This window comes from Myotis myotis, unplaced genomic scaffold (genome assembly GCF_014108235.1).
Source record: "Myotis myotis isolate mMyoMyo1 unplaced genomic scaffold, mMyoMyo1.p scaffold_m19_p_16, whole genome shotgun sequence".
NCBI classification, from domain to species: domain Eukaryota; kingdom Metazoa; phylum Chordata; class Mammalia; order Chiroptera; family Vespertilionidae; genus Myotis; species Myotis myotis.
The window spans coordinates 43175244-43187724 of NW_023416320.1; the positions used below are offsets into that span (position 1 = coordinate 43175244).

At 48.2% G+C, this 12481-nt stretch overlaps 1 protein-coding gene across 1 annotated transcript in view; it reads right to left on the reverse strand.

The window, feature by feature from the left end:
* The window catches only part of FBXO32 (F-box protein 32), a 36458-nt gene extending 27798 nt beyond the window's left edge, over nt 1-8660 (reverse strand). Inside the window, exons 1-3 of the mRNA XM_036338620.1 lie at nt 8545-8660; nt 1784-1896; nt 880-929 (exon numbers count right to left, since the gene is read on the reverse strand). Coding sequence (XP_036194513.1) covers nt 880-929; nt 1784-1896; nt 8545-8660 — 279 coding nt within the window. The remainder of the gene's footprint in view (nt 1-879; nt 930-1783; nt 1897-8544) is intronic.
* Nucleotides 8661-12481: the final 3821 nt, after the last annotated feature.

Here is a 12481-nt window from a genome sequence, read left to right on the forward strand (position 1 = left end):
GTCATGGATCCATTCTGGTCAGGGCGCATGCTGGGCTACGGGCTCAATCCTCAGTAGGGGGTGTGCAGGAGGCAGCCGGTTGATGTCTCTCTTTCATCAGTATTTTTGTTTCTCTAGCTCTCTTCCTTCCCCTCTCTTTAAAATCAACGAAAACTTTTTTTTTTAAAGAAGTTTTGATCTTTGACCTACGAACCCATAAGGAACTGGGAGTAGAGAGCCCTGACTCATAGTCCCAGCTCAGCTCTGGGTATCTGAGTGTCTCACTGACCCTTCAGGGTCTCATATCACAGAGGGAACCAGATGTTCTCCAATGATAGAAAGTCCATCATTCTCTCCTACTGCCTTGTATCCTAGTTGTCTGAGCAAATACTGCCTGTGCAGAGAGAAGTATGCACAAAGGGTTATATAAAGTGCCATCAAGTGTGGTAATTACAGTCCGGTCCCCTTCTACTAGTGCACCTAGCTCGGTGCCTCACACGGATCAGGCAAAAACATTCTGCTCTGTTTAGTGACTAGCTCTTCCAGGGCTCAAACTTAACTGCGTTGAAATCTAAAGAGATCTTAGAACAAAAAGGAGGGACTGTCTTGAGGCAAAAAGGCCAGGGATTCATAATAATATATGTGAGGTGGGCATCTTTATGCCTATTTTTACATACATTATCTTAATGACTGGGGGGAGAGGGGCAACTAGTGACTTTTGCTTCTCTCTCTCTGGAGCCCTAGATTCTCAGGGTTGGCTAGTTAGTGGGCTGCTCGTCACCATCACCCACACCCCAGAAGACAGTCATGATTTGAAATAACACTGTTGCTCAATTTCCCCCCACTCTGTCGGGAAAGGCGTAAAGCTAAGCGTACTCTTTAATAACAGATGATGCTCACCTCTTTAGTACTTCCTTTGTGAACATAGATCCATTTTTCTTGGTGAAAATCTAGAGACAATAAGAAAACATACCCAGTTTGAACATGCCCAAGATTGTAAACTTGTTTCTTTTTCATTTATCTCAGAGTGTAAAAAGTCTCGAACACACACACACACACACACACACACACACAGGACTCTACTGACAATCTAGGAGGCTGCAAATCCCTAGTTTCTGCAGTGTATAGATACTGGAGTTACAATTCTACTTTGTCTGAAGCACTCCAAATCTTTGATACTCAAATTTAATGCCTCATAGCTCCAAACTAAAAAAAAAAAAATCTAATACCCAAGTACAAGTGTGTTTTATATGCCAAGCCTACAACTTATGCAAGGTCATAAAAAGTAGAAATAAAACAGATAACACAAGGGAACTATGCAGTGCAGATGGATTAAACTAAAGATCTGTAATTCCTGCTTATTAACAGAACTTTACACTCTCCTTTGACACTCACGTACAGCATCTAGAAGTGTTCCTAATATTTATACAAGGAAAGAGGGAGAAACAAATCCATTTTCAAAGCCTCAAAACAGTTCAAAATAAAAGCACGCGCTGGAATTGACTCAGCTGACCTTATCGCTGTATCATAACTAAATCAACTATGTCAAATATAAGTGACAAGCAGGAAAAAAACACCCCAGCTAGCAACTGACTGTATAAACAAGACTATAAAGAACACATTCATCTCGCTCGTAAAATGCACAGACAGGTTTCTGAGTGCAAAGATCCCAGCATCCTCCGTCAATGACACGGTAAACATCGAGGCAGATGTCTAACAGGAGGTGTGATTACTCCCCTCCCGCTCCCCAAGCCGACCGTAACATCTTCAAACCGTGTTCCCAAGTTCAAAACGAAGGGCTTACATTGCGTTTTGGTTTTGCAGTTCAGCATGTCCTTCTTTCTCTTCTTGGCCGCCACGTCATAGTTGAGGCTGTTGAAAAGATTCTCCTTGTTGTACACTTCCTTGTTGCAGTAGCTAGGAAAAACAAGGCCAGAGGGGAAGCGCTGTCACAGCTATACTTTAACATGAGCCTGTTTCCCTAAGTAGCTTACTGGTTATAAAACACGCTTCTCAAACACAACAATAAATACCCCTCCAAAGAGGTCTCTCCAGGCACAGACATCCCTCTTTCAGGATCAGATACTGTCACATCTCAGTGGAAGGCAGGGATGGGGGCTGCTGCTGCTTTTGAATTCCCAACAGTGCCTGCCATTGTATGTGACACAGCCCTGCACTCTGCACACAGGACGCTACAATATTACTTTAAGCAAAGAGGATGAATGGAGGGAGTGGGAGAGGGACCATTACTGGTATCCCTGTAAAGCACATTGCCCTCGTTTGGCAAAAGCCCCCACCCCAAGCCGTTTTTCAAAAAGAAAGAATTCACCTACCATACGATTCTCTTATTGAAAGTGCACCCAAGCTGCTTTAAACTAGCATGCCTCTCTAAGCCTTGGAAACGTGATCACATTTACAAAGATCCGACCTGCAAACTCCATTTCTAGGAGATGATCTGTGAACCGAGCTGGTTGCTCAGTTTTCACGTAATGGACCAACATCCGGCGTCACGTTGTGAGGTGAGGACCTTGGATCCCAAAGGAAACGAGCCGAGTCCACAATTCATACATTCAGAAGGGCCGAAAGACAGAACTGCCCAAGTCCCAGGTCACTGGAGGAATCGCAGCGTCAACCTGGGTCACGTGGATTGTTCCCTCTTAGGCTGAGCCATCATTAGGGAGGACTGACCGAGTTCTGACCTACTCTACAATGTCACTTCAAGGTCAACCTCTGCAGCGTTTCCACAGAAGGGAAGCAGGAGAAACACTGAGGCAGAATGGGAAGGTAGGTTCCCAACTCTCCCAGCTCCCATGGGGTACGTAGGTATACGCAAGGTAGGTTATAGAACGCCAAGGAGTAAAACATAAATTAGGTTTAAAAAAAACTACACCACCAATATATTAGAGTCCTTCACAATTCCCTCAGTTCCTCTGCTAAACTTAAAATGTGATTTGATTTCTATCTTTTTTTGGACAAACACCGATTGAGTTAAATCAGACACATCTGTATTTCTCCAATCTGTGGACGCTGTGTAAATGGTAGAAAAGAGGGTTTGAAGCAAGTTCCAGCCCCCTGTTGCTACAATGGTCTCTCAAATAGCACGTCAATGAGTACAATGAGTAACTTGCTAAAATGCTTGCATGTGACAATACCAACAACATACTCAGTGTCCCCATCGGGATAAGCTTGAAGGATAACCGATCGTTTGTCAACCTTCCCTCGGAAGGCCCTGCTTAATACCATTTACTGCGCTTCCTAATATCTTAGCCTTCTCCTTTTCATTCAGAGAGTCAGGGTGTTTTTAGGTTTCAGAGAGATTGTGTAGAAATGTCCTCTCTGGGAGGTACTTTCTCCCGCAGGTCGAGGGTGAATGTTCCGGGCCAGCTTTGTGTCACACAGGAGTGTGTGTTTGTCCACTTGCAGCAGAAGAGGGGCAGAACAAAGGGAGGGCAGAACTCTGAGTCCTTAAAGCTAACTTAAGAAATTCCAATCAAGGTTGAGGAGAAGGGAGCAATGGAAAGTCACTTGACCGATCCATGATGTACGAAGGCCGAGAACAGCTTTAGAAAGCGAGGCCGTTCTGTGTGCTTATTTTTAAAGGAAGCACACACATGCGCCACAAGCAAAACCCTAGAGCTTACATTCCACATATAAAACAAAGCTGTGTTATTCTGGATCATACCTGGAAGGTAGAGCAGAAACATCTCAGAGCCCGGGCCATAGACTGTGACCTTGCCTCAGAAATTTTAAATATTTATATTTCACCTGATTCCTTTCTAATTGAAAACATTCCTGAAAAAAAAAAAATTCAAGCCCTTGCTTTCCTCAAGGAAACGACAATAACCTGCGTTAAGCCCGCGTGAGTCATTCTCAAGGCTAGTTTCAGAAGAATTTGACATAACTGATGATGCTCTCTCACTGTAGAATGTAGAGAAGCTTGAACCAAAGCGGAAACCGTATATTTTTCTCTTGGTTATTAGGTTCTGGGACCCCCAAGGGAAGGTCTAGAAAGTATGGTTATGGAGTTTATTTATGTTGCCTGCTTATATGTTTTCTTTTAAGCAATAATATACTCAGAGACTATTTTGAGAGTTCAATTATGTCCATTTCAACAGAATTTTTTTTTTTTTACAAGAATAGCCACCACCATTCTGGAACCCATGACATTTATTTATTTATTTATTTATTTATTTATAAAAAGCAAAACCATTGAAGGAGGTTGCTTGCTTCAAGCACAGCCAGTAAGTTGCTATTTTGTAGTCACTTCTTACTATTGTTGATTTGTATAGGCACAGGCCTAGAATAAGAAATAAGGCCTCTCCCAGCCCTATAATATCACCAAACATTCCAAGATACTCGAAGACAACTTTAGAAAAGGTGGAAAGATTTCAAAGTAAGATTATTTTGGCAGCAGAGATAAAGGGAGGGGCAGAAAAGCACAAGCCTTATTTCTCATTTTCTTTGCAACAACAGGCCATTTAAGAAAGCGGTGGCTGCTCTGAAGGGCTCAGTTGTAGATGAAGGCCAATGAGATTTCTATGCTCATTTGCCCTGTTACATACCCAAATTGCCAAATGTATATGGTTAGTACAGGGATTGCATGGTAAAAAAGCCTGCTTAGTGTATAAAGCTCTCAGAACACAGCCTTGCTCACGGTAAGCACGCATAAAAATCTTAACTATTATTTTTCTTTTCTTATGCCCTACTCATCCAGGGCACCAAGGTAAACTTCCTGCTTCCTGGTTCAGCCTTAGCTATACTGGAAAGCAACATTAAGCTTTTTAAAAAAATATATTTTATTGATTTTTTACAGAGAGGAAGGGAGAGGGAGAGAGAGTTAGAAACATCGATGAGAGAGAAACATCGATCAGCTGCCTCCTGCACACCCCTCACTGGGGATGTGCCTGCAACGAAGGTACATGCCCTTGACTGGAATCGAACCTGGGACCCTTCAGTCCGCAGGTCGACGCTCTAGCCCAGGGGTGGGCAAACTTTTTGACTCGAGGGCCACAATGGGTTCTTAAACTGGACCGGAGGGCCGGAACAAAAGCATGGATGGAGTGTTTGTATGAACTAATATAAATTCAAAGTAAACATCATTACATAAAAGGGTATGGTCTTTTTTTTTTTTAGTTTTATTCATTTCAAACGGGCCGGATTCGGCCCGTGGGCCGTAGTTTGCCCAGGGCTGCTCTAGCCACTGAGCCAAACCGGTTAGGGCAACATTAAACTTTTTGACTGCAGGACTGGAGGCCTGGAGAAGGGTGGCTATGGCTCAGCTGAGATTACTCATTTGGGGGTGGATGAGGGTAGGGAGGGGGGTTGTTGGTGAGAAGGGCTGTCTCAGGTGCCTCCACCAACACTTCCTTGAAACATTCTTGGATCACCCAACTCATTCTGAGCTCTTTCCTTGAATTTTAAATATGTCCCACCAAATTTTTTGTTTTGTTTTGAGATTTTATTTATTTATTGTTAATCCTCACCCGAGGATATTTTCCCATTGATTTTTAGAGAGTGGAAGGGAGGGGGAGAGACAGAGAGAGAGAGAAACATCGATGTGTCAGAGACACATTGACTGGTTGCCTTCCGCACTCGCCCTGACCAGGGCCAGGGGTAAGCCTGCGACTATAGTACATGCCCTTGGCTGGAATAGAACCCAGGACCCTTCAGTCTGTGGCCCGACGCTCTACCCACTGAACCAAACCAGCTAGGACTGTCTCACCAAATTTAACACTTGTCAGTCCTTCTCTGTCTTGTGTAGTTTCAACTTTTTGAGAAGGGGCCCTGCTTTAGGCTTATCTGAAATCCTTCATGATCTCATTTCGGGGCTCTTGGCAGCAGTGGGCTTTGTAACATTCAGCGGCTGGAGGAGGCCAGGGCCTCGGATCACAGAGACATGGCCAGCAGAGTCCAGAGAAGGTGCACTGTGCAGAGGAGCTGTGGTCAACACTAACACTAGCCCCAGGCTGAAACAGTCCCCGTGCACACTTCATCCCTGATCTTGTTGGGGCAGGCCACAGAGCGCGACCTGGAATTAGAGAAGTGTACCATGTCTCTGTAGTCCTCTGTTTTACAATGCTTCCCCCACCTCCCCTTTTCCTTTTTGAAAGGGACTGCCTTTTGTTTTCTCCTAACAGGAGAGGCATTCAACTTCACCTGTGTCGGCAGGCACTCAGCCCAAACCTGACATCACAGAGAAACATCACGAAGACCAAAAACAGTGAGGATATTTGAAACTTTAAACTCAGGTCTCAGAAGGCCAACCTCTTTTAAGAAGTTGGCAGACTTCTCATGCTAAGTAAGGAAGGGATTGTTTACAATTGCTGGGGGGAAAAATACAGGACTCCACAAACAAACAGCCAGCTGCTTTGCTAGGAGCTACCAAATGATTCCTAAACTCTGACTCATCAAAGAATCATAGGCAGTCGCTATATTGATCACCAGCTGTGATAATGACAGCCAGTGCCACAGCTCTAGCTCAGAGGGTGTGAAGTGAGAGGAAGGAAAGGAGACTCCGGAAGGGCACGAGGGATCTCAGTCTGGGTTAAATGTTTGTGCTAAGTTAAAACCATCTTCAGGTCTCCCATAGGACGGAGAGAGAGGCACCACTGTTCACTGGGAAAGGAGAGTGATGCCGTCTCGTCTCCTGGAGCAGGGACAGTGGGAGTATTTATATGAACCAGAGGCTCTATTTTGAATCCTCTCCTGCTGAACCCCGTGGTCTGCTTCCCACTGAGGAGCATCCTGCAATTATATTTGGGTGACTCACTGAGACATGGCTCCCTAGAAAGAATCTGGACTGTTATGCAGAAATAAAGTACCAAATATTAGATCATCGTTCCTGAGGAATGAGGAAGAAGGAAGCAAGCTTCTCTCCAGGACAGAATAATTTAGGCATAATTGGTAACTTGAGTTCCCAAAAGACATAGTCTGGTGACAGCAGGTGATCTTTGTGTTTTTCTTTCTTTTTTTTTTAAAAAAATTTTTTTGTTGACTTCAGAGAGGAAGGGAGAGGGGGAGAGAGAGAGACGAACATCAATGATGAGAGAGAATTATTGATCAGCTGCCCCCTGCACGCCCCCTACTGGGGATCGAGCCTGCAACCCCAGCATGTACCCTTGACCGGAATTGAACCTAGGACCCTTCAGTCTGCAGGCCGAGGCTTTAGTCACTGAGCCAGACCAGCTAGGGCCACAGTGTTTTTCTGTAAGTAAATATCTAATTTTCTATAAATAAAATTTCTTTGCAGTGCTCCCCAACCTGCCTAGGATCTGCCCACAGGCATCTTCAGCATAGAGGTCAATATGCTCTTGTCTCTGTCACACAGGCCTTTTTGTTTCCCCCACTGGGAGACAAAGAGTTTGATGCTTTACAAATCACAGATGGGGGGCTCTGGAGGTCAAGCTGTCAAAATCACCGTCTTTTCTTGGTTGTTTTCCTTAAAATTAAGTGTCAAGAGACCAGCCAAACAACCACAGGTTTCTGTAAGTGGGAACCTGACCCTTACAAAACTGTCCATTGAAGTCAATTCAAGGAGGGAAGGCAGGGGTTTTAACCAAAGTGGGTGAGAAAAGGCACCCAAGGGTGACCAGGCTGCACAGACCCCCTCTGGACCCACTTTCATTGCTCTCCTCACCTGGGCCAAATGCCAGGGATCTGGAAGTCAACGGTTAAAAACCAGACTGACAGATTCCAGACCTCAGTAAGTGCTTCTGTGTTGTTAACCACGCATAACTCCCGGTTCAGCGGGCCTCGGGTTTTCCACCAGACAGGGCTCCGGTGGGACCTCGAGGGGCTCAGCTGAGCCAGGTGGACTTTCTGCATTTGATAGGCACCATTGAAATAGGGGTACAAAGAAAATTAACCCAAAGCGTCACGGAGGAAACAGGTGCAAATGGTTGGTCGTCTCCGAAGCAGAAGAGGTGTGCATTTCCTCCTCCTTCCCCTCCTGCTCAGCTCTGCAGCCCCCAGTCCTCACCACCGCTCAAAGCAAGTCCGCGCTGCAAGCCGGTGCCCCAGGGCCATCTGGCCGCCCCTTCCTGGTTACTCATCCTCCCAGCCCACTCTGTGGTCGCCTGTGCGTGGGAAGAGCCTGGCGGCGCTCCGGCCGGAACCCTCACCCCATGCCGTCACCTGACTGTACCCACAGCGCTGGGGCTCTGGGAGCCCCGCCACCCCAGCGGGGGAAGCGCGTGGCGCACTCGCCCGCGCCCCCACACCTGCAAACTGCGCCACGCCGTTGTCCTGAAGGCAGGGGACCCCTCCAGTTGGGTGCTTAAGTTTGGATGTTTGTGGACAATATCTGCGTTTGTCCTCAAATTCCCAGGGTTCTGTAAGTAGTGCCCACTTGCAGACGCTGACCTTGAACAAGAGACATCCAATTCCCCGATCCCGTGCTCTCACGACCTCTGCAGAAACCAGACAACTCCCTCCCCTCTCCCGGGTCGGGGTCTCCTCCTCACCCTCTTCCAACCACGCCTGACCCCCTTTCACCCGCCCCCCGCGTCCCCGCCACCAGCCGGCGTCCGCTTCGCGGGGCTGGGAGTTGGTGGCACAGCCGCTCACCTGCCGAGGTCGCTCACGAAACTGCCGCTCTTCTCATCCAGGAAGCGCTTCCAGCCGTCGGCCGTCTTCACCCAGCTCTGCCCGGGGGACCGCCAGTCCTGCCCGAGGAACGGCATGGCGCCGCGCGCGGACGCACCGATGTGCGCGTGACCCGGTGGACGGGACCGGCCGGGCGGCCTCGGGGACGCGCCGCCCGGGGCGGCCGCTCAGGGTGCGGGGGCCGCCGGGGGACTGGCTGCCGGGAACCGGAATCGAGGGCTGAGGTTTCGGGGTGCGGAGCGGAGTGCCGGCGCTGGCGGAGGGCAGAGGGCAGAGGGCGCGGGGCGCTGCGCCGGGGAGGGGCGCGGGGCTGGCGGAGTGCGGCGCCGCCGTCCGGGCCGCGCTATTTATCCCGGGCCGCTGGCCGCCGCTCTTTGTTGCCGGAAGAGCCGCCTGCTCTTAGCCCGGCCCCCGGCCCGGAGGCCACGTGGCTTTGTTTATGAGCTCGGCTTGTTTTCCGAGGCGCCCGCGGCTCCTGCTCCTCTAGCTGTTGCACAACCGCGCGCGGGTGGAAACTTGAAGCCGAGCTGCCAGGCCCGGGCTCCCGCGGCCCCTCCGCTCCGGTCCCCGGCGCTCCCCCCCCGCCCCCCCTTCCCCCCGGCGCAGCTACCGCCTCCCCGAGAGCTCGGCCGGGCGCTGGGGAGGCGGCATCCCACCCTCCCTCTGCGCCCGGCTGGCGGGGTGCGACTTGAAGGAGGCCAGAGAGGCGTCTGTGTCCCTGTGGGCCGGGAGGAGGAGGAGGGACAGCACCCCGAGCTGTCAGAGTCGAGGCCGGCAGTCAGAGCAAGGCCGGGCGCAGCGCCGTCAGGAGCAGGGTGGGCGGGGGGCGCAGCCTCCTGACCCCTTTTAGCCTAGACCCCGCGCTTGGACGGAGGAGGGACAGCCCCGCACCCCACCCTGCCCCAAGAACTGTCGGTAACGGGTCCCAGGTCGGTTTTCAGGCTTGTCTCCCGGGTGTCAAACGAACGAGGAGGGGAAAGGAGGCCGAGTGGCATCCGCTCCCTGTCGGCTGGGAGCGGAGAGCAGCGACGGTCGCTGAGCCCACCCTGAGCGCCCCGAGCGAGCAGCGCCTGACCCGGCACAGCCGCCGGGAGCAGGTTAGGGATGTCCTAGCCCCGCGCTCGGTTCCAGCCTCCTTCAGGCCGCTGGGGCTGGGCTTTTGTCTTGAAGAACCGCTGTACCCTCCTCCCCTTCCCACTGTTCCGCATCCTGTGGGCTATTGAGTTTTCTCTGGGAAATAACAGGGCAAGAGTTTTCGTCTTGATGAGGGTTAAGGGAGAGAGAGGGGCCCAGAATGCCCTTGCGCCCGGGCTGATCGGGACTAAAGGAACTGCGCTGTGAATGCCGGGCGAGGTCCCCAGAGAAGGTTAGGCCAATGACTTACCCAGGTCACAAGGCGATTTCTTCACCGCCCTTAGTAGGATCTGAAATTAAACTGTTTGCTTTCACTTGTTGGGGGTGGGTGGGTAACTATTCCTCTCTGCGGGATGTAAACTCCATGAGAGCGAATCTATCCTGTACAAGATGCATCCCAGCACCTTGCCAGGCCCAGAGTATGAACAGGTGAATGGATGTGAGAGGCTACTGGCATCAGAGTAGCTTCTTGGCCTTTCATGACTTGTAGTTCTGATGCTTCACAGGCTGAGCCATTTGGTGCTTAGGTTGCACAGAGCAGTCACAGCAGAGTGAAAAGTCCCTCTGCTAGCTTCCGGCTTGATTCATCCAGATCCCTTCCTCTGCAGCCATCCATACCTTCCAGTCCACCAACTCTGTGCACTTTGCAATGGTCATTTTGTTTAAAACTCCTCATAAAACCCTGTGAGCTGGGTATTGTCATTTCCACTTTACAGATGAGAAAACTGAGACTCAAAAAAGTTAAATAGCCTGTTTAAGAACCCCCAGCTAGTCTGGGGTGGAATCCAAGCTGGTACCCATGTCTATTGCCAATTCCAACTAGAGCCAGATGACTGGGTTCAAATCATAGTTCCCCACTTAAATAGCTGTGTGACCTTGGACAGGTTACTTAACCTCTCTGTGCCACATTTCTCTCATTTGTAAAATGGGAATAGTGACAGTAGCTACCGTAAAGGGTGTCAGAAGATTTATTGAGATAATCTGTATAAAGTACCCATGATGGTGTTGACACCAATGGTAGTCATTATTATTATTTTTATGCAAAGTTGGCACCCCCATCTTTGACTTAAGGCCCTGTCTATCTTCCCCACCATATTTTAACTTTTGAGGTCATGGAGTGTAGCTCACTCAGCTAATTTCCAGATATAGGAAAATGTGTTGATTGGAGCAAATTGTACAATGAAATGATAGTTTTCATATAACTAGTTATTGTTTATTGCACTTGAACTATGGAAATGGGTCTTATTTGGTTCAGAATTCTAGATTATTCAAAGGTAGGCCTGGTACAATTTTAGCTTACTCACTGCCTCATAAGGCAGTTTAGAGAAATTGTAAAGAGCACTGAAAAACTTGGATACATATGAAATGCTCTGTTGTTTACAAACCAAAATGACATTCGTTTATAGCTTTGACCCAGGGACTGACCATTTGTCACTGAAATGTAATGATGTTTGTTTTTTCGGAGTTTCTCTTTCTGAAAGGGTGGGGGTGTGTGTGTATGAAAAATACTTATCAACAGTAGCTGTAAGTTAAAAATAACTTTAGCTGTGGGGTGGGGCAGGGGCTGGAATCAACCAAATTTGTTGGCTCGCCCTGTCCAAGTTAGAGCGACTTTTTTGAAGGAAGAGCTGGAGGAACTCAGTATGTTAAATCCAACTTGTCAGTATTGTCACAAGGAATGCATGCTTAATACCACAACAATTTGCATATGACCTCCCACCCAGTCTGTCTAGGGTGGAGCATCCTTGACACAGTGTGAAATACGTCTGTTAGGTGTGTTTGAGCAGGAACTGCCGGCTGTGTGTTATTTTTGGGTCTCTGGCTGCCATGAATCTGTCAGACACATGTCACCAAAAAAAATTCTTATTACTTTAATGAGAATCATTTGGTATTCCTCAAATGTGGTCCTGGTTCTGTTTGTGAGAGAGGGCTAAGGATATTTTGCTATAATCCTCCTTCGTTCATAGCCCAATTGGTAAATTTATTATGGATGTAAAGCTTTAAATACTGTGTTAGTGCCTGAAATTGATTAAAACAAGCCTATCTAGCCCTGGCTGGTTTGGCTCAGTGGATAGAGCTCCGGCCTGCGGACTGAAGGGTCCTGCGTTCAGTTCTGGTCAGGGGCACATGCCTGGGTTGCGGGCTCGATCCCCAGCGGGGGGCGTGCAGGAGGTGGCCGATAGATGATTCTCTCTCATCATCGATGTTTCTATTTCTCTCTCCTTCTCCCTTCCTCTCTGAAATCAATAAAAGTATTCAAAAACAAAAACAAAGCAAGCCTATCTACAACCCTTCAAATGGTATCTTGAATGGTTGAGCAGCAAATTTTAGTGCTGAGATTTCTCATATGCAACAAAAGCTCAGACTAAAATTCATCCAGACATTGTATTTGGTAGTTTATTTGCTGTCATCACTAATGTTCACAGAACTTTGCAAAGTAGGTATTTTTACCCCCATTTTACAGATGAGGAGACTGAAGTTCAGCTATGTTTAGTAACCACTTACTCAAAAGTCTGCTTGAAATCAAACCAAACTTATAGAGGTTACCTAGTTCAATTCCCTCCTTTTTCCCATAACGAGGCTAAGGCCCAAAGAAAGAAACTCACTCAAACACAGAGCTAGTTAGTAGCAGTCCTGGTTAGTGGGCACCATGAGATCAAATCCAAAGGTTAGAATATTCCGTGAATCTTGCTGGACCGGCCAATGTCCCTGAGAAATGTAAATTTCAACATAAAATTCAAATCCTATGTTTTACACATTCCAG